Genomic DNA, 27,497 nt, shown 5'->3' with positions numbered 1-27,497 from the left:
CTTGACCCAAGTGTCGTCCACGTATCTGAATAAGTAACTTGGAGTAGTACCTGGGAACGAGTCCAGGGCTCTTCTCTCTACTTCTTCCGTGTACAAGTTGGCCACAATGGGCGAGATTGGCGAGCACATAGCACAGCCGTGCCTCTGCCTGTAGAAGTTTCCCCTGAATTGGAAATATGTGGAGTTGAGGCACACTTCCAGCGGTTTGCAGATGTGGTCTGGTGTCAGATTTGTTCTGTCTTGTAACTTAGGGTCCTGCAGTAATCTCTTCCTCACTGCAATCACTGAAACGGGGGTGGGAATGCAGGTGAAGAGGTTAGTTACATCATAAGACACAATAGTCTCGTCAGATTCCAGCTGAAGATGTTTGACTTTGTTCGCAAAATCTTGCGAATTCCTGACATGATGCTCTGTGTTGCCAACCAGAGGGGCCAGGATAGTAGCCAGGTGTTTAGTCATGTTGTAAGTTATTCAGTCAATGCTGCTGACAATGGGTCTTGTAGATTTTTGGGAGGCCATAGATGCAGGGAATAGTATCACCCGGGTACAGTCTGTAATATAGTGGCTTGTCGATGACTTGATCTCTCTCCAGCCTTTGTAGGTAGTTTATGACCTTCTTCTTGTAGCCGCTGGTTGAGTCTCTTCTCAGTGCTTCATATGTGGTGGTGTCACTGAGTAGGTTGTTGATTTTGGCTTCATAGTCCACTGCATTCAGGATCACAGTGCTAGTAAAATGATGATATTGTGGTCCTTCTCCAGAGCTGTTAAGGCCTTTCTTTCATCTGGGGTTAGATTGGAAGGTTGTGGTTTGGCACTGGACAGTGCAGCTGAAGTTTTAAGCCGTAATTCTTCAGCTTGAGGTCCAGTCAAATTGTTCCTCTTTATGGCCGTTTCTGTGGCTGTGATGAGGTCTACCACAGGGATCTGATTAGGTGTAACCGAGAAATTCAGCCCCTTGGATAGTACCTCTTTCACAGTTTGAGTCAGCTCGGGGTCGGAAATATTTTTAATCCAACTCTCTCTGTTGATCAGAGCAAAGGCAAATCATGGTTCATTTAGTTATTGGATCATTAAAAAAAAATATATATGCAATAAAGAAAAGGTTTTACCTTTGGAACAGATTGCAACTTGAGAAATTTGTGTCTGCAGCTTAACATCAGTCACATTTACAAGAAAGTTTATTTTCAAATATGAATCAGCTTAATTATAAAAACTGCTGAAAGTGTTTGTGCTGAACTTTAATGACCCTAAAAAAGGAGCTATTAAGTTTACAAAGAGCTTCAAGGGGACAGAAATCACCTGTGCTCAACTAGACAAAACCTGAACAGACTTCAGAATGCGTTGTGTGCTTGTTTTCTCTATTCCTCCTGTTGAGACTGTCCTTGAGGACCTGTTGTTGACTGGTGAGAATCTGAAATTTCTTGATCTGCCTTTGCTTGCTTTTATTATGTTTAGCCAGTTATGCCGTCTGGGTGAAACCGACAATCTTCTGAAAAACTTCAGTAACAGTTGTGGCCAAACAGTCCTGTAGATTCTTCATTTTCCTCTTTAGGTTGTTGATGATGAAATGCGTCTGTCTGATCCTGTCCTTTAAAGTCGGGTTCGGGCTCTGTCCATGATGTTCTCAGCTCGGAGTCCTTTAAACCCATTTGCCCATCTGTAGGCTCTTGGGGATCACGTTGCTTTGTCTGTTGAACCTGAGGTGGTTCTTGTAGTCCGCCATTTTCCTGGCTGTCTTCTCCAATTCACGTACCAACTGAAGGGTATCGTTCCCAAAATTAGAAGAAATACAGTATGTCTATGAAAAAACAGCTGCAACTTCCAGCTTTTTCTCCCACAATTATCAAAAAATGCATGAAATTGCAGAGGGGCTGTAGATCAATTCAGACTATGAGTTTCTCCTTTTTTATTTTTTTTGGATGCTGGTGTGCTGCGGGATTTTTGTCAAAGTTAAAGTGTGCCGTGGCTCAAAAAAGGTTGAAAAACACTGGTCTAAGTAGACGATCCCATCCAGTTTCAGGTCTGACTCCTCCCCCATGAGCGCATATATACCAGCTCTTTTACCAGCTATTTCAGAATAGACAAGAGGTTAAACGTCTTCAACTTTAAAAACCAAGTCCAGATGACAACCTTTAAACCTACTACTATGATGGAATCAACCTGGATGAATGAGTCTTCATAAACGTGTTTTTTTTCCATGTTCTTGTTGAATTTTTCTAATGATGGAGGAAATATATAAAGAAAATTAAGCTCAAAGTTGTATTTTTGAGTATTTCTTTACTTCAAAGTGTTGTAAATCAGGGGCGATCCACAAGCTCCCTGCTCCGACTAGATCCATGGAAGTCTTCATTTTCCACGTCTGAGCCGACATCTGGCTCGAAACTGTACGTCTGGATGGCGCTGATATTGCTTGATACTATTGTGGCACTAATAACGTTATGTTGGGGGGGGGGCGGGTTGTAAGATAGCAGGAGCGAGTGTAAACAGATGGGTGATGGGAAGTGGGGGGTGGGCTTACTGCGTGCCAACATTATCGCTCGCCATTCCGAGGTAAGTTTCTGATGAACTCCTGCCGCTCTGCAGAAGACGACACAGGATTTGGCGAAAAATGGCATAATCATGATTAAAAGACCACTGGGATCGCTTTGAAAATAGATCGAAAGATGATAGGAGTGGGTCTAGAGCAGGGCTGCTCATTTCTGGTCCTCGAGATCTACCACCCTGATCTGACCAGATCTCCAAGTCCTGCTTGCTGCCTATTAGCTCAATGAGATGTCTCCAGATTCTGATTGAATGAACACACCTGGTCCAGATAATCAGCAGTAAGCAGTGCAGGGAGAGCTGGAAAACAAGCAGGGTGGTAGATCTCAAGGACCAGGAATGAGCAGCCCTGGTGTAGAGCCTCCCTTAATATCCACCAAGTCCTGGTTACAGAAACTGTCCTGAAAGATACCCTAGTCGCTATCAGTCACCTGACCTGAACCCTGTGGCAAACCTCGGGCGGCCTTTAAAGGAGAGTGCAACACGCACACCCAAGAAAATGAGCAAACTGGAAGCAATTGTCCGTGAAGAATGTGCAGAGTCCTCAGGAGAGATGCTGCCGTTTAGCCAGGCAGCATGATTGCAGCAGGTCGTAACAGTAAAGAGATGCTCTAACAGGAACTGAGGTTATTACACAGAATCATTTCTAAGTAGTACTGACAGCATTAAGCTCATGGACTTGTTCCGATTACGCTAAAAGGCTTAGAAATCCAACTGCAGAAAATGTTGGGTGGCTGCAGCTCTTCTGCTCACTTTCAAGACTCCCTTTATCTGTCACATGTCTGCGTGTTTATTTTTGACAGGGGAGGGATGATGGGTATCTGCAAAATGAACATCAGTGCGCCCGCCAGCAGTGCTTGGTAATGACACCTCTGGGGAGCACAACTTTGAAACTGCACTCCACTTTTTCTGCATCTATCAAACATCCGCCTAGCTGTTTACGGTTTTCCTTTCTGGATTACGACATTGAACGTTGTTCAACTTATTATTTAGTCGTTTATCCTTACTTTAAGTAACAGAACGGTAGCAGCACACATTTATAAAACTCTGCAGAGCTTTCTGAAATGCTTCAAGCTGAATGTGCCAAAAACTAAAGCTCATTTAAACTGGCTCAGCATGGAAGGAGGAGTGAAACGTTTGCTCAAGGGATATGTAGAAAACTAAGCCTTTACCTGCCCTCGCTGGGGCTTCATGTTTGCCCTTCAGTGCAATTATTTTACTTTATTTTTTTAACTCAGGCTTGACATGAGTCTATGATCCCACACTTCAAAACAGACGTGCAGTCACTTCTCTTGCCGCTCAGCTGCTGCCATTTGAAACATGTCAAAGAAAGTCGTTACCTCTGCCAAGCCTGCAGGCAAAGCAGGGGCTTCGGTGCCTCAGCATAATTACACCTTTGAAGCTCAGGAAGTGTTTTCTTCAAAGCGCACTTCAGACAGACCCAAAAACAAGTAAGACCAGGGTGATGACAAACACCACAGCACGGACAGCTTTGTTGTACTCTGTCGAACTTTCACAAAAAGAAGGAAACAAATTGGAGACAGTCGAGCTCTGCAAGAACAAAAAACCTGGACTCGTTTTTTCACAGACCCAAAACTCAAATGATCAGCTGGAACTAAAAGAACCGTGTTATCCAGCATCTACAAACTCACTGCTGCATGTTCAAAGTTGCCTGTTAGAGCCAAAATGTGACAGGATTATGATAAATTTGTCAATTCTTCTGAAGGAAATGTTTAAAGTCCCACTCCAACTATATTCTTATGTATTGTAAAAGCATTTCCAGTGGTCTTTTCAGTAGTAAAAGTGCTGTTTTTAGCCAAAAAGAAAGTAGAAATTGCTCTGAGATGTGGGCAGGACTGTTGGCGCTGATGTAACCCTCTGCTGATATCCCATGATCCCTTTGTTAACACTGTCTCCCGCCAGTGTAGAGCCCCTTACAAGCCCAAGTCAACATTAGCGGTGCAACAAAAACAGTGAGCTATATCAGAATTATCCAGCCGTACAGTTTAGAGCCAGATGCCAGCTTTAGACGAGGAAAACAAAGACGCTCATCGATCTATTTGTTTGCAGGTGGATGAATCAGAATGGAGCGGAGCAAGGAGAACTTGGTGCACCCGAATCAGGTGCAGCGTCACGGCTGAGAGCTTTTCAAATGCTCCCAGCATTTCAAATGAGCTGCTCTTGATCCATCACAATTTAAACATAGAAGTACTCAGAAAGTCAGTTTAAATCTAATTCTTTCACATATGCCCTCAATCATCAGAAAAATGCCACAAGACCAGGTTAAATACACCAGAAACACAATAATTTTTGGAAAGGGGCTTAAGCCCATCCTTCCGAAACTCCAAAGTCTTTATGCAGACGCTTGGAGATGATGGAAAGCCTGCAGGTGAATTGATTGGCAGGAATTGATTTCAAGTGTTTTTCAAGGTAGTTTTCAGTTCCTGCCTCAGTGCATTTCAGCTGTGAAGCTCCAGACCGAAACACAGAAGTCTGGCGGGCCGGAACGCCGCGCTCTTGGCATTTGTTAGTGAGTATGCAAGCGGTAATAAGAACTCCTCGGCTATCAAGCCCAATTGGATCCATTTTCGGTGCTCAGCAGTCCAGGCTACTGGAACGATCAGAGCTTTGAAAGCCTTCTGAACCTGAGGTCCAGCTCAGCCAGTCGATCTCTTTACTCCTTTTATTTTTCCAGTCCCCTTTCAGCCAGTCTGTTGTAAAGCCTCTGCACCGGATTCAACAAATGGGTTTATATTTCAACCCCGACTTTCCTGGGGAGCATCCAGGAGCGGGCAGGGAGGTGTCCGCATAAAGCCTGGCCTGGGTTTAGCCCCACCAGGTCTGCTCCAGTTCCCTGTGAGCCCCTGTGCCCCCTCCATCACCTCAATGCTGGGGAATTGTTACACACCGTCATTTACCGGGGTCTTTGTAGGAAAGGATCATGTACAATGGGTGGGGGTGGGGGTGGGTGGGTGGGGGGGTCTTAACCTGAATTTGAGGAGAGGTAAAAGTCTGTTTTATAGAAAAAAAAGTAACTAAAACAAAAAAAAAAAAAAAAAAACAATCCTCCTCTGCGTTTAAAAAAATGCTTTTCTGCTCTCTCCAGTGAAATTTAATGAAACCCGGAGAGATCCTGGTCGGGCATCATTTTTATGAAAAACATTAAAGATTGTAAGCAGTGGTCACTAAAACTGAAATCCTAAAAAAATATTTAATAATTTTTAAATCAGTGGGACAAAAAGCGTTAATATATTTCAAATCGGCCACTTCAAACACTATCGGCTAAAAGCTGAAGAAATTCGAGTTTGTTTTTATTGAAATTTTCCAGTTACTGTAAAAGATTTCCAGAAGCAATATAAAAAGTAAAAATAAACCATAAATCCTTAGATGAGAGTCAATTTCTGCAGTTTCAAGCCTCTTAAAGCTTCATCTAGAATTATTTTTTGGCGTTTCATAAACATACCACTTCATGGGGATGGACTTTTAGGCTCAAGATTCTGCAAAGACTGATGGGGAGAGAAGACGACCATCGATCAAAAAACGACGCCGGAACTATTCTGCACTTTCCAGGAACATCCACCTCTGAAGGAAAGCGTTAAGAACCAAAGGCTGCCGGTTCCACGCCAGTGAATTAGACAGTAAATTTTAAAAGAAGAGGTCTGATCGCTCGCTGGTTGTAATTTTTAGAAGTTTGGGTGCAGCCATGTTTGGAGCTGTCCGAGGACAATCTGATGGAGGAGGGAGGGAGGGAGGGCTGACCCTGAGGGGGAGATTTACTGTACACTTCCAAATGTCATCGGATATTCCAACCCACTCTGCCATCCCACTTTCCCTAATGTTATCCTGTCCCAACAAGCCCTAGAGGCTGCTGGTGGGCGGGGGTCGTGAGCAGCAGGTGCCAATGAGACCTCAGGTCTACTTAAATTATAAACCTCATAATAAGGATGCAAATGTTTGTCCTTAGGGGGGGAAAACACAAAAAAATGCCTTATACTGGGGGGGGGTGTCATTTTACTTTTACTGATGAATAAGAAAGATTCTTATAAAACCTTTCCCGTCAAAGCGACTTCCTGTTTGAAGCACATTTGAGAATAAAATGAACTAAAACCAGAACAGTTTACCAGGTTACCACTAGGCGGCTAAATTAAAATAACCAGGTTTAACAACAGAAGCACAACACATTTAATATCCACAACGGTTAAGTTTATATTTTTAAGAACATTTCAATATTTAGCATAAAAGCATTGCGGCTTGTTAACGGACCTTTGTTGAATTCTCAAACCCTAAAGACCCACCCCAATGAAAATCGTGTATTTGGTGTGTTTTTTTTTTTACATGTTCTTGGAACATTTTTTCATGATGGAAACATATATACAAGAAATTAACATTAAAACTGCATTTCTGAGTATTTATTTGTTCTGTTCTGTCCACAACTCCGACAGGAATTTCTAGCGAACTTCTGCTGAAAACTATGTCCCAGAAAATAACACAAATTTGGATCATTCATTTGTTTTCTCTGTAAATCTGAGGAAAGATTTTTCGTGAAAATGACATGTTTGAGAATTTGTTGGTGATTTTCAGCTGAAAGGTGAGGAAATCGTGACTCTGTACGGTCAATGCAACAGAGAACATCTTTAGTAAACTCACCTGAAGAATGAAGTCAAGTAAAGATGAGGAGGTTAAGCGCAGAGTTAAACACATTAAAACCTGAAATAGTTTCCTTCTTACAGTCTTGTGTGACTGGATACAGAAAAGCTTTTTATTTAGGACCGTCCCTTTGCCAAAACACCATGGTAAAACCCCATACTGCTGAGACATGGAGGACTACAGCTGAGCTGATGAAGGAACTCCAGACCTTCATCAACACCTGCCTCAGAGGAATCATGAAGGTGCGCTGGCCCAACATCATCAGCAACCTAGAGTTACGGGAGAAGACGGAGCAGCAACCAGTAGAGGAAGACGTCTCCACAAGACGATGGCGATGGATTGGCCACACCCTAAGAAAACCTGCATCCAGCACTACTAGGTGGGAGCTGACATGGAATCCCCAAGGAAAAAGAAAAGGGGGGAGACCTAGGAACACGTGGCGCAGAGATCTGGGAGTAAGGTTCAACAGCATGGGGAAAGCGTGGGGACAGCTGGAAGAACAGTACCGGTCTGCCTGGAGAGCTCTTGAATGCGGCCCATGTCCCAACCGAGGTAACAGGTCATTCTGACGCTTTGCAGAAACGCTCAGATCAGATGAAGCTTGGCACAAATGCTGGTTTGTTAGCCACCTCTACCTTCTTTTTTATTTAAAGCCACATAGGCCTAGTTTTGTTTCTGGCTTTTATAAACACAGAAAAGAAACCTTTGATGTGTTGTTAACAGGTAACTTAAGAGCTCAAGCACAGACCGGGTCGAACCACAACAGCTGACGAACAGAGGAAAAGGGCGGATTGTCTCCGCGTTTCAAGGATGCTGCTCTCCTTCATACCAGAGGAGGCTAAACATCCCAACGAGACGTGGACCCTTCAGGCCGTCATGCATGTCAAAACAAAGTCAGTGATGTGCCGTGAAAAGTATTGGACACACCTCAACTTCATTGGTGCCCCGGGAAGATGCTGGAATGAAACTATAATTCCTGATCTGAAAGAAAACCAAACTGGGCGAAATCCTGAAACTATTCAAAATCTGCCCAGAAGGCGTTTTTGTTGTTGATCCCCAGTACAGTAATGAGGCTTAAAAGTCCAAGCTTGTACTTTTTTTTAGGATACTAAGAGATTCATACAGTATTTAGGACTAAGAGGTAACTTGCCTTCTACCATCAACATGGGCTCCTTGGCTCCTCCGTGGGCCAACATCTCCCGGCGGTACCGCTCACCCATGGCCCTACAGAACACACAGATCCGGTCACATCCAGACATACTGCCACAGCCCAGGGCCTGAACCCCACTACCGCCCCCAGCAGACAGGTGAACAGACACAGCTGTGAAAACTTACAGGGGGAGGGCAAAGTGTGCACACAGAAAATGTCAGCTCAGGAAAGAGTACGTCAGCTGTTCTCGGTTGACAAGTTAGAGAATTTTGGAGGATTTTCTTTTCTTTTAACACAAACATTGCTAACGACAAGAGAGATATTTCCAAGTATCCTGGTTTTGTTTCTGCAGGTTTTATCTCTTTATGATACAAACGAAAGCAGGGTGACAGCTTGTCTGCTTGAGGTGTGTAGTACATCAGACAAACCTGACTGAGCTTAAAACCTGCAGCCAGTTTTGTCTTAACATAAATACGTTTTGGACAAAAAGAAAATTCTAAACGACCACAGATTTATTTGATCAGGATCACACTGGTTGATCCTGGACTCTCTGCACCCTGTAGCACAAAGGACTTTATATATATATCTATATATATATAGATATATATAGATATATATAAATATAAAGGGACACTGAATAAACTACAAAGACAGGACCATCAGGAAAAAGTCATTTGAAAGATTTTCTCCAAATAAGCAAAATAATCTGCCAATTAAGTAAGAAGATCCAAGTCACTAAAACAGGTTATCTCAAGCTAAGATTATTTTACTAGTAAAATGAGTTTTTTTTTGCAAGACAGAAAAAACAAAACAATTTTTCTTAAAAAAGTCTTTCTTCAGATTGAGTCTTTGCGGTGTAAACCCCACGTCTAATTTGTGTTCCACTGTAATTCTGTACTTTTGCTCAGGTGTGAAATGGAAAGAAAAGGCCTTTTCCAGATATTTTTTATTCCTTTCATCCTTGTTAGACTCATTTACAGTCTTTCAGACAGTTGACAAATACTTCATGAAAACCAAATGCCATCATTTTCCATCATTGTTCTCCTCGTCTAGGAATGAGGTTTTAATGGAACGATTTTTAAACATTGTAAGAGTTGCTTGTTGCATCGTTAATCCCCGTTTCCGACACGTTGGGGCCATTCCAGCAGTTGAAGAATTTTCAATTTAAAGAAAGTTACAGAGGATTAAGCAAATTGACTGTAAAATGTCGCGCATCAATCAGAGATTAGAGGGATTTCTCAAGGAATGAACAGGCATGTTGCTGTTTAGCATACAAAGACGTGTGGAAACAGGAGTCAGAAAGTAGGTTGTGGCTGCAGAATGCATGAAAACCAGTGAGGAGACTTCAACAAGAAGCGTTCTGGGGTTACCTTGACAAAGAGGAACGTTTAAAAACAGACCTTCTCCATTTAGATTCCAAGTTCCCAGGGTGGTCATGGGTAAAAGGAGCTACAGCAGGTTGAGCCTAAAGGAAAGTGTGGATTTCTTTTTTTGTTTGACTAACTATTATTGGTATTAAAGTTAAAATCATCTCTGTTCTACTCGTCTTCTCCAACATTGGTCATTAAAGGGTACTTCAATGAAACATTCGGATTTTAGTCTGGTGCTTCGTTTTTGTTTTTAGATCGGACAGTTTTTAAGTTCATTTAAGAGTTGGGACACGTTCCAAACGGGATAGTCTGGCAAATTATGGAACCAAAATACCTAGAACCAACTCCTGAGTTCGATAGGAGACCTTTTATAAGTTTAGACCATGGAGCTAAAGACAGAGGGGCTACATCCTTCCCATTCCGTCTTAAAACACTTTTTTTATTCTCTGGCTTTTAACACCGCGTGAGTTGTGTGGTCATGTGTTTTTGTCTGTGCTTTTATCTGTATTTCAACTGTTGTTTTATCTTGTTTTTATTTTTATTCATTTTATTGTTGGATTTTCCTCGTTTTTATTTTGTTTAATGATTTTTATCTAATTTTAGTCACTGTACAGCGCGTTGGAAACTGTTTGGGAAATGCGCCATATAAATTAAGTGGATTGGATTGCTCTGTTTCACTGTTTTATTTGGTGTTTTTACATTTTTATGTCACTTTTTTATCTTTCATTGTTTTGTCATTTTTATTGTCGCTTGAGCTTTATTCGTACAGCGCCTTGTTTGACTGAGGTAATTTTAAAGCGCCATATAAATGTAATAACCCATAAACACCAACCATCTTGGACCATCTTGGTAGAATCCCTCGAATGCAGCACACCTGCGTCTTAATCTGCACCTGCTGCAACTGTGCAAAGGGGAATGTTTTTAAAACTCACTGTAACTGTGGTCATGTGATCATTTCTGTCTAGTTATTCTGGTTTGAACCATTTTACTACTGATATTGTATATCCTTGTTGTTAAATGACTGATGCACTTTATTTATCTTCAAATTATTGGTTATAATTTCTTGTTTTCAATGACCGAACGATGAACTTTTTATTGTTTTTAGATGTAAAATGTTACCACTGTAAATGATTGTTTTAATGTATGAATGATGCGCTGACCAAAGAGCACCATTTCCATATTTGTTGTAGCAGTGATGACAAAAAATACAATGCATTTATCCATCCATCCATCCATCCATATAATCCTGTAACAACTTTTTCAAGGTAGGAAACCCCCACAATGTACAATTTTGCCAGAATTAAGTCAATTTTTCTAGAAAAAACCCTCACCAACATACTGACTAATATGTTGCACTGCTTTAATACACTAATAACTCATAAAGTGACCCCAAAAATGGCTTAATACAGCACTGTATGTAATGGTTGCAGTTTCTTTGCCTTTGTGTTTTGATTCTCTTTTTGTTCTGGCGTGTTTTCAGTTCACTTCCTGTTTTATTTTGAAAAGTTCCTGTTTTGTACTTTGGTTTCGAGTTTCACTTTGGTCCCCATCTTTGCTGATTGTGTTCACCTGTGTCTCGTCAGTCCTGTATGTATTTAAGTCTCGTCATTCCCTTCCTCCTGGGCTGGTCCATATTATGTTAGTCCCGTTTTGAGAGTTTCAAGTTTCTAGTTTCGAGTTTTGGTTAGCCTGCTTAAGCAGTGTTCTTTTGTTTGAAGTTTTATGGACTTTATTAAATATCCTGCTTCCCTGGAACCTCATGCCTCCTCCTCCTTCTCTCTGCGCCTGGGTACTTCCACATCACCCACGTTCATAACACTGTAGCTCATATTTGACAATTGTCAACACTTTAACACTCGTATTGTCCGTATATTTTTAACTTAGATGAATTCATTAAGGGGCTTTTATGTTGAAATGTATCTGTCCAAAAGACATTTTCATAAGCTGAGCTTCCCTGCTGTCTCCTGGCCTCCTGCCCTGCTTTCACCGTGTTCATTTGAGCTCACATGATTTTATCACAATATGTTGAATTTGAGGAAGTTGTAGACCAGCACGTTTTCTCATTATTCAATTGAGTTTGTTGACATCTGCTGCCATTATGGGGGTCATTTTGGACCCTCCACGGCATCACAAACTCTGTTTAGACAAAAAGAACAAGAGCTGTCTCCAAATGTGTGTTTTTAATTACATTATTTGAGTCTTTGTGCTTTTAAGTTTTTCTTTTCCTTTTAAGCCTTTCGAGTTACCTGTTGTAAACAGACGAACTGCTTTTCCATCTCACCAAACAAATATCTGCTAGGACAATCAAACTGCTCCTCTTCTGAGCGCTTCAGGCCTGTCCTGCATAAATACATGTCGCAGAGTATTTAAAATGATCTCTGACCTGTTTAAAGGGTCCTGAATGAAGCACTGCTTCCACACCATGGAGGCCACCGCCCGAGACATGAGGTATGAGTAATACTTGGCTCCGTAGCCAATCAGATGGCTGAATCTCAACTGCCAGGCCTAAACAGAGAAACACAAGTGGAAAAAAAAAGCCTTCAGGAAGCAGGTTAAGCACTGTTTACATGACAACACTGTGACTTTACAACCACAGATGATGATGAAGAGCTGCAGTTTTTTCTGCTCTGCTAAATGTAGAATTGGGCTCAAAATCCTGCTAAAGCTTGATGTGGTTTTTGAATAAAACAAATTGAGAGAACAGGCCCAGATTGATGTATGTATATGCATATTTTTTTTCACATGTATATGCATATTAGTGAGAATAAAAGTGTATTAGAAGTTGAAAGTATAAAAAAAAAAACATAAAAGTTAGTCGCAGCTGGTTTCTTAAATGTGGCTTTGGACTGGTCCAAAACCGGACTAAAAATTGCATCCACAGTGGAAACCTGAAAGGCTTTTGCAGCATCTGGGGGAGTCATTGACTCCAATATGATGGAATATCAAAAGTAATTTGCATGAATCATTTTAGGCGATAGCTGTTCCATGCTGCATCAAGGCAAAGAGGCCATGTGTGTTTTGCTCTACTAGTTATAAGACAGTTGGTTGAAGAAAAACTAGGTTTTTATGATGTTTATGTAAGTTCTATGCAGACAAGAACCTTTTTCACAAGTAATTTATGCAACTTTATTGTTTTTTTTCTTTATAAAAGACTCCAGAAATGGCTGAACCTACGAGACAAACTGAATTTGCAGATGCAAATGTCATTATCTACAAAGTAAAACTGAAAAATTGAACATTTTTTGCTAAAGAAAATACAGCCATCAATTCTAGTCTAGAGCCCTGTTCCAGCTTCCAGAAATGTTATCTAATGGTACAAAGGAAAGCCTTTTCCAAGAAATTCTTACAAGACTAAAAGCACCAGGAAAGAAGTGGAGGGGTCTAGGAGTTCTAATGATGGATTGTGGGTAAATTCAGCTATACTTAAGCTAACCATAGAAGACTGCAGACACCTCCAACCAAAGAAAAATGTCAGAATTCAACTCCTAGCGCACCAGAAAGGGAGAATCCTGAAGCATCTCAAAGGTATTTTGAGCTGTATTTGCTCACAAATGATTACTGAGTTTAGAAGCAGAGTTCAGAGCTGAACAGCACAGGGAAGTCATTTCCTCAACCATTTAATGTCTTCTCCCATAACTTCTAACTTCTGTGGCAGCAAATAAACCAAAGCGCTGAGTTCATTAGGAGGAGATGAACTTCTTTTGAAATGTTACAGACTTCCTCTGAAGCCGCAGCAGCTCCATCAGGCTATGGTTCACTGCTGTGAGTTAGACTGGGATTGGAATAAATCAAAAATCCTGAATGCTTTGTATGGTCACTTTAATACCTAGCATTCCGTTTTTTTCCCTTTTTAATAGTAAACCCAATTTATTAGAAGAATTCCTTCAAAATATTGTTGTTTTGCTTCATTATTTTAAAGTAAATGTGCACAGCATGGATGAAAAGTCAGTTGAGACCTCAACACGAGTTCATACCATGTCCTCGGGACACGGACTAGATGAGGTTAAGATTATTCGTTTGCTTATTAAAGTCTCCAAAAAATATTTCTCTTCTCCCGACATTGCTCATTCTTAGAAGGTTGATTATGGAGCTTCCAATTCTAAAGAATCTCACAAAAACCTTTTGACCCTACAGGGGTAAATTTAAAAACAGAGATTTTGGATCTGGATCATGCCAACAGGTAAAACTTGTTTTCATTTTTATTTTTCCAGGTTTTTGTCTCGAGGTAAAATTTGAGAAGCAATGAAAGTGAATTGCTGTAAGTTTCAGGAAGTTTCAGTACTCTTGTGTTTGGGGGGGGGTCCATCCATCTGCAGCTGCAGAGCAATTTAGCTGAGATGGATCCCACAGAAACAGTTAAACTATGAATACTTTAAAATAAAAGTGGTAGGAGTGCTGGGACTTGTTCCTCGTTTAGTTTCTTAGTCCCCAATAGAGAAAGGTAAGCACGGATCACAAGTTTGGAAACTGCAACAAACAAATAGCACAGCTGCTTTTTGGTGGGAGTCAAATATTTGCATTAGGTAGTCTTTTATCGTCGTGCATTTTGTGGCTAATATTTATACTGCAAACAAAAGAAAAGGATTGTAGACAGTTTGTTACGATGCCTTGATGTTTTAGGCAGCTGTAACAATGTGCCGCTAAAATGATTTTCAGACTTTTTAATCCTTTTAGCTGACGTGTCATCATTTCTAAACAGCACAAGTGGGTCACAAGTCAGTAAAATATCCTTTTGATCCTTGCATTCAAAGGCTTTTTCCCGCCACTCTTCCACATCAAAGAGCTTTTGTTGCTTTACAAACAAAAGTCGGGTTTTGGGGCGTCCTCATCACAATTTGTTTGAGGACGTTTTTCGCAGTTTTACAAGACCAACTCCTATGAAAATCATGCGTTTGGTGTTTTTAACATGTCCTTAAAGCATTTTTCTGATGATGGAGGACATGTGTAACGAAAACTAAGCTCAAAATTGCATTTCTGAGTATTTTTTATTCAAATCATTGCGAAATGGGAGCAGACAAAAAAAATGCAGTTGGAAAAAAGCTTGTAGGTGTTTCGTAGAAACTACTAAGGCAAGCCACAAGCTCCCTGCTCCGCTCCATTCCGATCCATCCACCTGCAGACAAGTGGATCCAAGTATGCCTTTGCTTTCCTCGTCTGAGCTGGAATCTGGATCTAAACTGTACGGCTAGAAAGCTCTAATATCGTTCGCCATATTTGTTGTTGCGGTAAAGTTAGGTTGGTGGTGTCAGAGGAACTAAGATCGCGGGAGAGCTTGTAAACAGATGGATGATGGGAAGGGGGCGGGCTTAGTCCGAGCCAAAGGTCCCACCCACATCTCAGAAAAGAATTATTGTCTCCTGTTGCTCTGCAGAAACCATGTCCAATTAAACAAGACCGTTTTTAAATACTATGCCTAAAAATGGTACAATCGTAGCTAAAACTCTTAAAATAGATAAAAAGATGATCAGAGTGGGAAATTTCCTCACTGTTGGATTATGTAAAACTCCAAAATACTTGATCTGCAATGTGTGGCAATAATCAGTGGTTTAATGTGATCCAATGATAATCAATGATTATTACATATACATAGAGTGTGAATCATTAATGTTTACTGAAAAGATTAAAGAATTCTTTGAGGATAATCAATAAGAACTCCATTTTGTTACCTGATAACTTGATCTGCAATGATATCTGGATTATACCTGGATTTATTGAAATTGTATTGTAATTATAATCAATGAGGATTACATATCTGATGCGATTCATGTTACTGTTTACTGAAATCCTGAATAAATGTTTTCTGTCGATAATCAATCATTATTAACCACTTGATTTTATTACTTGAAAACAAATCTATTGGATTACAACCGGATTACCAAAACTACAAAAAACTATCAAATGAATGAACTCAGTAGGGTTGAGATTGTTAGTTTGCTTCTTCCCACTGCTTTTCAAGCAATAAATCAAACTCTACCCGACTTTAGTTAATGATCACTATAAGCAAATGTGAGTTGCATGTTTTTTTTATTTGGCTGTTTTTATTTATTTATGCGTTTCATCATCTCCTTAGTTTGATATGACTGTGATTTTTTTATTTTACTGAATACTAAAGCTTGAAAGCAAAAATACACCAAATCAAAACGTGTAAACAGTAAGGCATCTCTTTTATTTGCTGAAAATAGGAGAAAACTGTTCATTTTAAAAGGAAAATCATTTGAAAGCATAACATTACAGAGCAGCTGCTGCTGTATGGAAACGTGATGCTGCTCCTAATCTCCATCTACGTTCATTATCTTTACATCTTGGCCCAAATATAGGAGCTGTTTGCCCTAGAACTGTTGTGATGAGGCCATTCACATTGAGTGGATTTGCTCAGAAAGCTCTACTTTAACAGGTCAGTCGGGAAAAAAAGAAAGCTCCTCCAGGCTCGTCACATTCCCACGAGCTTCGGGAAGCAATCATGTGAAAATGGATCATTGGAATTCAACCCCCCCCCTTTCAGTCTCCAAAAGGCTTTCCCTCTCTGGCCCAGTGTAAACAGCCCACTGCCAATTTGTTTTATTTTTCATTCACACTTCCAAAAAATTTAAAACTTCTCTTGTGATCGAGTTCATGAAATGAACAGAAATTTCTCTCCAAACAAACACCTCCACCGGTGCGACCATCTGCACTGAGATGGCGGCTCTGCAAAGGCCGAGTGACTGAGCACACAGCTTAAAAGCTCACAGAGAAATCTCTGCAGCTGTGAGAAACTGAATAACATAAACTTTAATCTTCCAAGAGGGACCCATAAAGACGCCGAAGCAGGAGAGCGTGGGTGGACTGCTGTGAGGAGAACGGCATGCTGGGATACCAATATTTGTGAGTCAAATGCAGGGCTTCTTTAATCTCCCTTCCTGATGTCAACCTGCATAATTATAGCCCTGAATAAATGATGTATGGGCAGCCAGTGCCAGGTGAAATATGGCTGGTTTGGCTCCATTCTGCCTCCTGGCTTCATAGCTTCCACCCCTGTGTGAGGAGGAAGAGTTTCAAAGCTTCCTGAGGGAAACCTCCCACAGGTTTGTTATTGAAGCTGGGCTTTAAAAGAGCAGAAACAACGAGCTTTGGTTCTTCACACAGCTAAAAGAATTTAACCTGAAGCAAAGCTAAGACTTTGAATTAAAGCGCTACATTTAAAAATAATAATAAGACTGGAATCAAACAGAACAGCAGATTCTCAAGAATGACGGTGGGATGAAGATTTACACTCAAAATCTGAATTACCGTGTTGGGGGTATACGGCAGGCCGTAGAACTTCTGCTGCATGTCCTTCAGGATTTCTGTGGTGGAGCGGTTCTGCGGTTTGCTGTGGTAAATCTGGTCCAAGACTGCATAGAAGATCTGGAAGAAGCAACAAACAACTTTTTTTTCCTAATTCTGCAGAAACCTTTATTGACATGAAACAGACGCACTTTGACCTAAAACTACAAACTACAAACTGAACTCTGTCTTCCTGGACCTTTATTGGGAAATAGCATCTTCAAAATCAGATATGTGAAGCTTTTTTCTGTCAAATCCTCTCATTGTAAACTTTATTCCCAACTGTTTTTCTGATACTTTCAAGTAAGGAGAGCGCAGAAAAGCAGCAGAGTCAATCTTTCAAAAGATTATTTCTAGAGGTGTGTAGTTTTACCTGCAGCTGTGTGTCGGCAGCTCCACACACCTTTTTGGACTCACTCAGACGAGCCACCATACTCTCTGGCAGAGGCTGAAGAGACAGAGGGAGGCTGCGATCAGCACAACGCTCGCCTACGACGGAAAATCTGTGATTCTGCAGATTGAAACACTTGGGGGGGGGGGGGGGGTACCTGTCCCGTTTGATAGTGGCGAGCAAACTGGCTGAGGACTCTGTAGTCTGTGGCAAAGTACTCCATAAGAATGGAAGGAACTTCTGCAAAATCCGTGGCACACCTGGTTCCTGGAAGAGAGCAGAGGCACACAGCACACCTCTGAGTATTTCTCTATTCAAAACATTGTGAATCAGGAGCAGATGAAAAAAATAAGCTTATTTTTGGGATGTAGAACACACACCAACAAGCCTGCCTGCTCCAAGATCTTAGGGACTTGAGGGGAATAGGGGGTGGAGTTGCTGTGTCAACGGTCCTTCACACACTAGCCGCGGTTACATGCGCAAAATATCTTGATCGGATCAATGGTCGGATTAAAATTCAACCGTGTACATGGGCCCAGAAAAACTTCCGATTATAACAAATGTTCACATGGGTCACACTTTCGGTCTGAATAAATCATTTGGGCATGCGCAGTAGTGTTGAAAATACCGGAACTGGAAATGAGTCCCGTTGTAAACAAACCTAGCTGTCACATACATTTATGTAACATACGAGATGATCTTCTAAACGTGCTTTTATTAATGTTCTGAATACTATGAAGCGCCTGTTCGCTCATCATTTCGTTTTTAATCCGTGTGGTCAGTGCTTTTTTCGTGGAAGAAGAACGGAGCTCCCAGGAGAGGCTAACACGCGCTAACAACATCCCTCCCCGCTCCTCCCCCCAACCCCCCCGTGAGGGGTGTAAGAGAGCGGAGCGGCGCTTCGCTTTGGGCCTTCGCAGAGCAGCCTGTCGGTCCTGTTTGAGCTCCAAAGCTTTCTCTGTAGCACCGCACAGTCTATGCATGACGTAAACCAGAGCAGTAGTGACACACAATCAGAATGAACCCTTTACATGCACAACGATCAACAATCGGCATAACCACCTATCTCCATCGGAAAGAAATTTTGATCCGAACGAGTCTGATGGGGCAGACTTTTCCGAACGGCGTGTTTACCTGATGCATTTTTCTTCCGATCAGGCGTTCTTTCCAATTACTTTTGTCCATATAAACGCAGCTGTAAATTGTGTGATGTAGATGTAAATTTCAAATAAAGGATTGCTGCTCTGCAGAAACTGTCCTGGAAAACGACACTGTTTTTTTTTTAATTTGAGCCCAAAAGTCATAACCATAAATAAAAGACCGATGGGAACGCTCTGAAAATAGATCCCAAGATGCTCAGAGTGGAACTTTAAATTGTGCTCACTTATACAACAATAAGGCCACAATAAAAAATATACTAAAGATGTTAAACTGTTCATTAGGACTCATTTGATCACAAGTCCTCTAATTTTTGATTACATTTAGGCTTAAATTTAAAATATTTAAACTGTGAAATCCATATCTTTAGAGCACTGCCATCGCTTTTCTAAAGAGAACTCAAATAAAGTCATCTCCCACACTGACAGCCGTCTTCCTTCGCTAAATCTTCTTTGCTAATAATTCCATAAATACCGGTAAAAGGAAAGATTTCGGTTTCCAGCCCCACCTGTCACATGCTGGTAGCGAGTGCGTCCCAGCATGGAGTGCATGGCGTGTCCCATCTCGTGGAAGAGGTTCTCCATCATGCCAGGAGTCAGCAGGGTGGGGGCGCTCTTGGTGGGGTGGGGCAGACTTAGCATCAACACCACAACTGGCAGCTGGTATCGGCCCGCGTCCTGGCACCAGCGCCCCCCCCGGATGGTGAAGTGACAGTCCTGGATGCAGGGGGGGGGGGGAGGAGAGGGTAGTGAGGGATGAAACAAAAACTGATTGACCGTAAAAAAAAACAAAAAACATTTCTATAGTGGGCGGGGAGCGCCAGACGGAAAAACCCAAAGATTCATTCATTCATTTAGGATAATCATTTGCATTTGTAATAAACTCAGTAAAGATCTATTCATTAAAACGCACATATTTCCAAGGATGCATTTGTCTAAGGTTGCCATGAAAAATGTTCAGTTTTCATGTAAATGTGCATCAAGTCCTGGCTTTTTGTAGCTTTTAAATAATAAAGGGGAAATAAATAAAAACGACAGAAAAAAACAAAGTTGTGAGGGCTGAAAAGTAACAAGAAAGTGACAAAAATATCAATCCAATCCCGTTTCTTCCAAAACTTTGGAACTTTTAAGGCAGAAAATCTGTGTTTCGGTTTTATTGATCCGTGGATAATAACGCATGAAGACGCCTCAGGTGAGGCTTAAATTGATCATTTCGTTGAAACTCCTCAGATTTGGACCTTTGCTTCTGTTTTGGCTTAAAGATCTAGGATTAGAAGTTTTAGATTATCCATATACGAACACATAGCATGTGTCGAGTGAACATGTGCAACAAAACAGCTTCAATTAGTAAAAATGAGGTCAAATCAAATCGATTTCTCAGGCTTTATCAAATGAAGGACGTGTACTGATAAAACACACAAAAAGAAGGTTAATGTATGCAGTTTCCATTGCATTTACCTGGTGAGGTTTATCTGATCGCTGGAAAAAGTCACAGTAAATATGTCCCAACAATCCCTCCGTCTCATGCACCACAGCCTGAGGACACACACAGACGAGTCATTGGTCTAAGCCCTTCAAAATAAAATAGGCCCAACGGGGTATGGTGCGGTCACTGAAGGCTGTACCAGCTTGCGGACATCCTCGCTCCACACTTCTCCAGCGCTGGGATGTTCTGACATGAGGGAGACGCCATACAGCTGGGAGAAAAGGCTGTTCAGGCCCTCCATGCAGCCCCCAAGAGACAAGTAGGGGCTGTACAGACTGGGCTCAATGTTAAACCTGAAACAAGCCAAAATTTTCAGCAATAATCTAGCAATGACAGATCTCCTCAGGAGAATTTTTTAGCCTCGATGCATCATTTAAGGTTGTGGTTTACAATAGTATATATTAGAAGGAAGCGGACATTGTATACTTGGAAACAAAACTACTGCAAATATGCCAGATTGTAGCTTTAAACTAGTTTCCATCTGCTGTCTCCTCATGGAGCCACAAAAGCCTAAAATAGATCTCCTTATGGAGCCCAAAATACATCACATATTCACAGTTTTTAAGCTTTATACCATTGTAAGCAATAAATAACAGCACATACATAAATACAAGTCTGTATTTTTGTGAAGTTTAAGATCAGAAAGATCAGCACAAACTGGTGGTGGGAAAAACTCAAAATATGTTTTTTCAGAGGGGAAAAGCACCAGACTATACTGAACAGAGGCACAAGACTAAAATTCCACCTTAAAAGACCCAAAAGAACAAATCCGTCTCTGGCTGGGGGTAAATCACTAAAGCATATTTGCTGAAAACAAATGGAGTGGGTAGCTTTATTGTGTCCAGATGGAAAGTTGTGTTTTCTGTGGATCTTTAACTCTACAATTTAAAAAAAATGCACCAAAACATCTCAAAATTAGGTTTAAAGGAAACTAAAAAAGAGAGAGAGAGAACCCAAACATTAAAAGAAATTCTGTCCATATTCCAGACTGATCTGTTCATCTCAGACAAAGTTGGTTCCCGAGCTCCCATGCTTCTCCTTTAACGCGCCTTTGTAGTAGATGACAATCGCCAGGGATACAGTAACAACTCGCTCGCCACAACAATGTTGAGCTGGAAAAGATGGAAAAGCCGCCACAAGGACACAAACGGGGCTGACTTTATCAAATGACTGAAGGCTGAAAAACAAAGCTTGCCTTTCAGCTCGCAGCACGCCACTGAGGAAAGGGTGATCCCACGCCATCAGCTCCTGCGGGGACAACGGAGGATTATTTTAGTTTAAACCTGTCAATTAAAAAACTGACCAACTCAAATATTCTGGGGCTATTGTGTTTGACCAGTGAGAAACAGGATCATGTTGTGTCGCTGACGGACACACCCTCACCTGTATCGACTACAATGCTGAAATAAAAAGATTTGTTCAAAAGCTCACTGGGTTACGAGGGTTGAGTTTCTTCTTCATGTCTCTCATCATCTGAAAGTCCTTTTTGGTTCTGAGAGATAAAAGGGAAGAACAAGTTAGGAGCTACCTGACTGCAGGCATTCATTCCTGCCTGCGCGCACCTCACTTTGCTCAGGGTCAATGGGGGCCACGGCCTATCCCAGCATGCCTTTGGCTGAAGGCAGATGGAAAACACCCTGGACGGGCTGCCAGACTAACACGCCTGCAATCGAGCCTGAGAAACGGGCTCCGTCTCCTGGTCTACCCTAATATTTTTGTCTTTTTTGCCGTTTGTAACGTGTCAAACATTGAATTGCTCTTGGAAGGTCAAATGCAGAGACTCTGTGTCAATCGATCACTGGATGAGACGCCGAAAACAGTTGGGCTGATCACACAAGTGAAGAAGTCGTGTTTTTATCCATCCAAGCAGCTCGCCAGAAAACGCCTTTTATTGCCCATTTCCTTGTTAAAACGCATCTAAATCCATTTAAGAAAACATCTGATGGTTTTACAGACGGGATAGGGAGCTCTGCAGAAAGCCGAAGGTTGTGGTACCTGTCCGACAGCTTGTCAGTTAGCAGCTGAAGAAAGCTCATGACCGTTTCTGCAACAAAAAAGCAAAAATCATTTCAAACTAAAAACAAACTTTGAAAAATTAGGAATTTTGGTCAAAACAAAAAATAATACAAGAGCTTATGTGTGACAATATAATAAAGACAAAATATGTATTTATTTCTGAAAACCTGGGGATTTGGCCATGGTTCCCTTTAGGGCTCTGTGTCCGTAGGACTTGTAGCCCACCAGCTTGGCCAGCTTGTATCTGCACCTCAGAAGCTCCTCCAAGCAGTCCAGCAGGTCTGCATTTGGGTAGAGATAAACCCTGTAGGCAATCTCTCGCAGCTGCAAAGTGGAGATGGGACAGAGATACATTAAAAGGCTTTTACAAACAAATCTGCATTGAAAACCATCTGTACTTCTAATTGCTTTATTTCTAAAACCCTTTCCTGACTGTTTGAATGTCGGCTATAACCCTTGTGCTATCTTAGATGACCCCACCCTTACTCTGACGTGTTCTCCCTACCATGACAAAGGTGGATAAAGGTGGAAAGATTTCATGTAATCCATGGACACCAGTGAAGATCACAAATCATTGAAGAAAAAAGGTTCAGAGCACCGTCTAGTGGGTCTAGATGACCCCACTCCCAACGTTAACATGCCTAGGATAGCACAAGGGTTCATTCAATTGTGCTGATTGTTTTCTAAAAATCCTGTCTTACTGCTTTTAACACTTTTTGTGTCAGAGTGAGTCCTCCCGTAAACATAAATGATTAACAGTTCAGTCCATCAGCTCAGACAGCCTAATGATAGTTAGTAACTATGAAAGAGTCATTTAGATGCCAAACAAAAATGTAGGATCAAAGAAGCATTATGACACCCAAAGCCTTGAATGAGACAAAGGCGCCACCTGCTGGGAAAAAGTGGACACTGTTCAAATTACCTCAATGCTCCCAACCCCTGAAAAAAAAAACTATCTAGTGTCCTGGATTTTTAATGCAATTCAGACACATGCACACTATTTTATTTATTTATTTATTTTTAAACGCTGAATATGATTTTACAAAGTAAAAACCTAATAAATATGAAAATTTCACAAAGACTTTTTATGCATCCGCTCTGTTCTGATGAGGAAAACTTGAATAATTTATTCAGACCGCTCACGCACCAAGTCATCAGGCGAGTCCGCGTGCAGCCCCCCGACTTGAATGAAGCTGCCCTCACTTCCAAAGTGCATGTGCAGGTGTTGGGGGATGGCGGCTTTAGCTATTCTGTTGGGCGTGTGAGAACCGATCAGAAACGCGTTGTTCAGATCCAACAACTTGACGTGAAGGCCGACGGCTTCTTTCCTCTGCAGCGAAAGAGGACAGGATGGCTCAGATAAAAATACGCATTTGTATTGTCGACAAGACGTTCGATTGTGTCCGACTCACCAGTTTTTCATCCAGATGAATTCCACTGATTTCAAAGTCAAACATGAACAACTCTGCCACTCGCCTAAAAGAGGGAACGAAAAAAAATATAACCTCTAGATGTACAATTTCAAATTATTTCCTGCCTATTTACCCATTTTTCTTTTTTTACTCATTTCAAAAAGATCAAATAAAACCTAAACATAATAAATAGAAGTTTAACAATGAATATGAAAAGATCAAAAAGGAAGATTAACTTCTTTTCAAGTCCAAGCTCTTTGTTTCCCCCAACTGTTCAAACTTAAATTGATACAAACAGTAATCTTACAAAATTACAAGAAACAAACATAGAAAGCACTCAAATATGGTAGAAATGTTTAAAAAATGAGTACACATCAATGATTGTTTACTCCCCTTACGTCTCTTACATCCCCCTTTTTAAACAGACGGCTGTGTGGACCAGAACCACACAGATACAGCAGAACAATCACCTTGTGTCAGGGTCCAGCTGAGCCACAATCTTTGGGTCGTCCAGCAACTTCTTCAGGCTCTGGCATAGCTCCACATTAGTGTTCAGTCTGAAAAACAGGAAACATTCCCCCTCCAGTTCTGACAAAACCTTTTTTTTTTCAGGGTTGCTGAGGATCGAGTCTCACTTCTCCACAACGGTGCCAATTTCGATGCAGGTCTTCTCTGCAGCTTCCCGGTACTCTGGATCTGGATGGGCAACTTTTATGAAGTCCGCCTGCGTGTTAAGAAAGTGGGAAAATCTCAAATTAGAAAGGCTTCAAGAACTGGAAGATTAGACTAAAACACACTGGAATCACCAATTAAAAAGCAGACTTAACCTCTGCTTTCTTTGCTTTACAAACTAATGAAGCAGAACTGAGCGAAAATGGTTTGATCACAAGAACATGTTAAATGAAGATATGTCTTCTAATGACAGGGGTCATTAGAATTAGAATGGGTCAGTCTGCCTCTGTGAAACATGACAACAGTATACGCTGCTGTCTGGTGACATGATGTCTAAACATGAACCACAGATGAGATGGAGATAAGAAGAAAAGCCAGACATTTTCGTTAAAGGCTATGAGACAATCTCCCAGCAGCTGGATGTTCCCAATGATCTTCAAAGAGGAAAACCGATGTCAGACCAAAAACGGCCGTGATGCTAAAGAGCCCAGAACAACCACCAAAAATGTTTAAAGGCCCATTCTAAGGAACATTTTGGGTGTTTTTAACATGCTTTTGTGGCTTTTCTCTGATGAAGGACACGTATAAAGAAAATTAAACTCAAAATTGCATTTCTGAGTTTCTTTTTTTTTCTAATCTTTGTGAATCAGGAGCAGCTGAAAAAATGCAGTTTGAAAAGCAGCTTATATGTGACGTAGAAAACACAATGGGTGGGCCACATGCTTCCTGCTCTGCTCTATTCTTATGCTTCCACCTTTGTTTTACTTAGCTGAGCAAGAATCTGGATCAAAACTGGACGGCTGGAAAGCTCCAATACTGCTCACCATTTTTGTTGCACCGGTAATGTCAGATTGGGGTTGTGAGGGACTGTAAGCTAGTGGGAAAGCATGTAGACAGATTGGGTAAGGGGGGTTGCTCTGCGCCAACGGCCCCGACCAAACTCAGAGGTGAATTTCTAATGAACTCCTGCCGCTCTGCAGAAACTATGTCCTGCAAAGCGACACAGCTTTGTTTGATTTTGGTTCAAAACAGCAACATAACGATGGTTCGGTCATTTGTTTGTCTGTTGTCCGCTGTGATGGCACAAAGTCTTTTTTATGTTATAGTCGGGCTCCACGATATGAGAAAAACACCCAGTATTAGTGCCCAATATTGCAATGACGATATAACTTGCGATAAATGAACAAATAGCAAAACGACCAAATACGTAATTTTCATTTCACTGCAACCGTTTAATTTAAATAAAAGTCAAGATATCTTAAATTACTCTCCAAATGACCCTTGTCTACATGAGAAGGGCTCCATCCGATTGGTCAGACACATTACTGGATTTATTGGGTTCGTTAAACACATCAAGCTGACATAAGATTGTTTTAGCACATTTAAGGTTACAATTTATCGCAAATGTTACCAACTTTTGCGATATGCATATTGCACAACTTGATATAGTGATAAAAGATAAATCTGCGATTTATTGTGAAGGCCTATGTTTTAGTAAAATAAACATACTCAATCCAAATGGTGTTTACCAATATCGATATATTTTATTTATCTCATTTTGAAACGATTTTACAATAGTATATATAGGTCGATGCAATTAACAACTTGCTTAAGAGACAGATCCATCTGCTTGGATTGCAGGAATATAAAATTGATGGATTAATAGTCACTGAATAAACTATGTTTTGTTTTTTGAAATATCATAGTAGCACATCTGATTTGTTCCAGCTTTGCTGCAAAGTTCCTTTTGTTGGTGTTGGACTCACCAGATCCGCCACTTTGCACAGCTCGTCTGACAGCTGGTCAAAGCACTCCACCGTCCCAACGCCCGCAGGAGAGGAGCAAGCCTGCCCCACCAGGCGCTCCGTGTTCCTCAACGCCGTCTTCGCGGCGACCTGGAACCCCTCGGGGGAGCTGAGCTCGGGCACTCCGAACAAACCCTGCAACCAAAAGGCACCACCTGCGTGTTTCCCCTTTCAACCGCGTTGGAAGTTCTGTCAGACTTACCACGCTCTTCTCAAAGAAATCCTGCCTCTTGTGGGCTCTGGCATTAAAAGCGGTTCCAACCGGGGACCACGTGGAAACATTTCTGCGTGTGGGAGCCCACAGGCTCCTTTGCTTGACGAGACAAACAAGCCTTTTACACGCAGACATTTTTATTTAACTAAGCTGTCTAAAGTCTGTTAAGTCTGACAGAGGGCATGCTAAGAGATTTATTTAGACTTGAGTTGAGGTCATCTCGTCTACGAACGCTAATACTCGTTAAACATAGTCAACACACAAGAAGCTTTTTTACTCAGACAACAAGACACGTCCTTTGTTGTTGTTGTTATTATTATTGAAGAAACTGCTCTACGAATAAACACAAGTGTTCCTCACATGTTAGCTACCTGGCTAATCAAGGCGAATCTATTAGGGATCACGTACAGACATTTTCGTGAAGACAATTGCTACAAAACACCATTCACGTTAATTTTACAAGAGTATAATTTTAGTGAATTTACTTATCTAAATATAATTATATTTTTTAAAAGCCACAACGAAAACAGAATTGTATTATTGTATGTGTTAAAAAGAAGAAATCTGTCGAAAGAGCGAAAAGCTTTAGAAATCTGTCGTGTGTGCGCACGGAAGTGACGATACGTTTCTTTGCTCTTTAAAAATAAAAGCCCAAAGATGCAGGGAGCTGCACCTGTTCTGCACATTTCCAGCAGTAATCTTTAGAACTTCTTATTTTATTTATACGAGGTTATATATTTTAACGTGTATTTATTATAAGTACTATTAAGATAGAGAAGCAGAAATGATTTTGAGCTAAAACTAAACTGTTGAAATTGTAATTTCTTTTTAAAAATAATATAAAAAACGATGGTAGGTTAAAAATAGAAACCCGTAAACATGCTATTTAACGTTTTATTTAATGCTATTTAACGTCTAATCAATCAAATTAGTTTCCAAAGAAAAAAAAAATTTTTTTGTTTGGAAACTAATTTAATTGATCATAAATCAAAATTTGACCCGTAATTAAGAGCAATGTCAAACAACTCCGCCGGAAGTCCACATCAAATCAATCTTTAATATAAATCAAGAGAAACAGATTGATAAAAGAAGCACCCAGAAATACAATGTTTAATTTGAATCATCTTAAGCTATTTCTTCACAATCTTGTCAATAACCTCTAAAGTAAATGAATATGTTTTTCCCTTCTAGCAGTTCCAAGATATTTTTTAAAGAAATTAGGAACCAGACATACATTATAATGTCACTCTGGGGCTTTTTCCCTAAACATAAACACCAACCATAGTTTTCATTTTTCCTGTAAGTTCTTAGAAATAGAAAATAGACATTTAACG

General features: G+C 40.9%; 1 protein-coding gene across 1 annotated transcript in view; it reads right to left on the bottom strand.

Annotated features, from left to right (window-relative positions):
• Positions 1 to 26,753, bottom strand: part of mipep (mitochondrial intermediate peptidase) — a 30,323-nt gene extending 3,570 nt beyond the window's left edge. The window contains exons 1-18 of the mRNA XM_004075846.4: positions 26,152 to 26,753; positions 25,911 to 26,084; positions 24,108 to 24,196; positions 23,943 to 24,029; positions 23,473 to 23,536; positions 23,208 to 23,390; positions 22,228 to 22,384; positions 22,040 to 22,088; positions 21,476 to 21,536; positions 21,240 to 21,292; positions 20,184 to 20,337; positions 20,017 to 20,094; positions 19,068 to 19,275; positions 17,559 to 17,668; positions 17,384 to 17,458; positions 16,975 to 17,091; positions 12,092 to 12,213; positions 8,339 to 8,412 (exon numbers count right to left, since the gene is read on the bottom strand). Coding sequence (XP_004075894.1) covers positions 8,339 to 8,412; positions 12,092 to 12,213; positions 16,975 to 17,091; positions 17,384 to 17,458; positions 17,559 to 17,668; positions 19,068 to 19,275; positions 20,017 to 20,094; positions 20,184 to 20,337; positions 21,240 to 21,292; positions 21,476 to 21,536; positions 22,040 to 22,088; positions 22,228 to 22,384; positions 23,208 to 23,390; positions 23,473 to 23,536; positions 23,943 to 24,029; positions 24,108 to 24,196; positions 25,911 to 26,084; positions 26,152 to 26,298 — 2,002 coding nt within the window. The 5' untranslated portion in view covers positions 26,299 to 26,753. The remainder of the gene's footprint in view (positions 1 to 8,338; positions 8,413 to 12,091; positions 12,214 to 16,974; positions 17,092 to 17,383; positions 17,459 to 17,558; positions 17,669 to 19,067; positions 19,276 to 20,016; positions 20,095 to 20,183; positions 20,338 to 21,239; positions 21,293 to 21,475; positions 21,537 to 22,039; positions 22,089 to 22,227; positions 22,385 to 23,207; positions 23,391 to 23,472; positions 23,537 to 23,942; positions 24,030 to 24,107; positions 24,197 to 25,910; positions 26,085 to 26,151) is intronic.
• Between the last annotated feature and the right edge of the window lie 744 nt (positions 26,754 to 27,497).

The sequence above is a fragment of the Oryzias latipes genome, chromosome 13 (assembly GCF_002234675.1).
Source record: "Oryzias latipes chromosome 13, ASM223467v1".
Taxonomy (NCBI): domain Eukaryota; kingdom Metazoa; phylum Chordata; class Actinopteri; order Beloniformes; family Adrianichthyidae; genus Oryzias; species Oryzias latipes.
The sequence above is the reverse complement of the archived record's forward strand: the minus strand, read 5'-3'. Positions and strand labels throughout refer to the sequence as shown.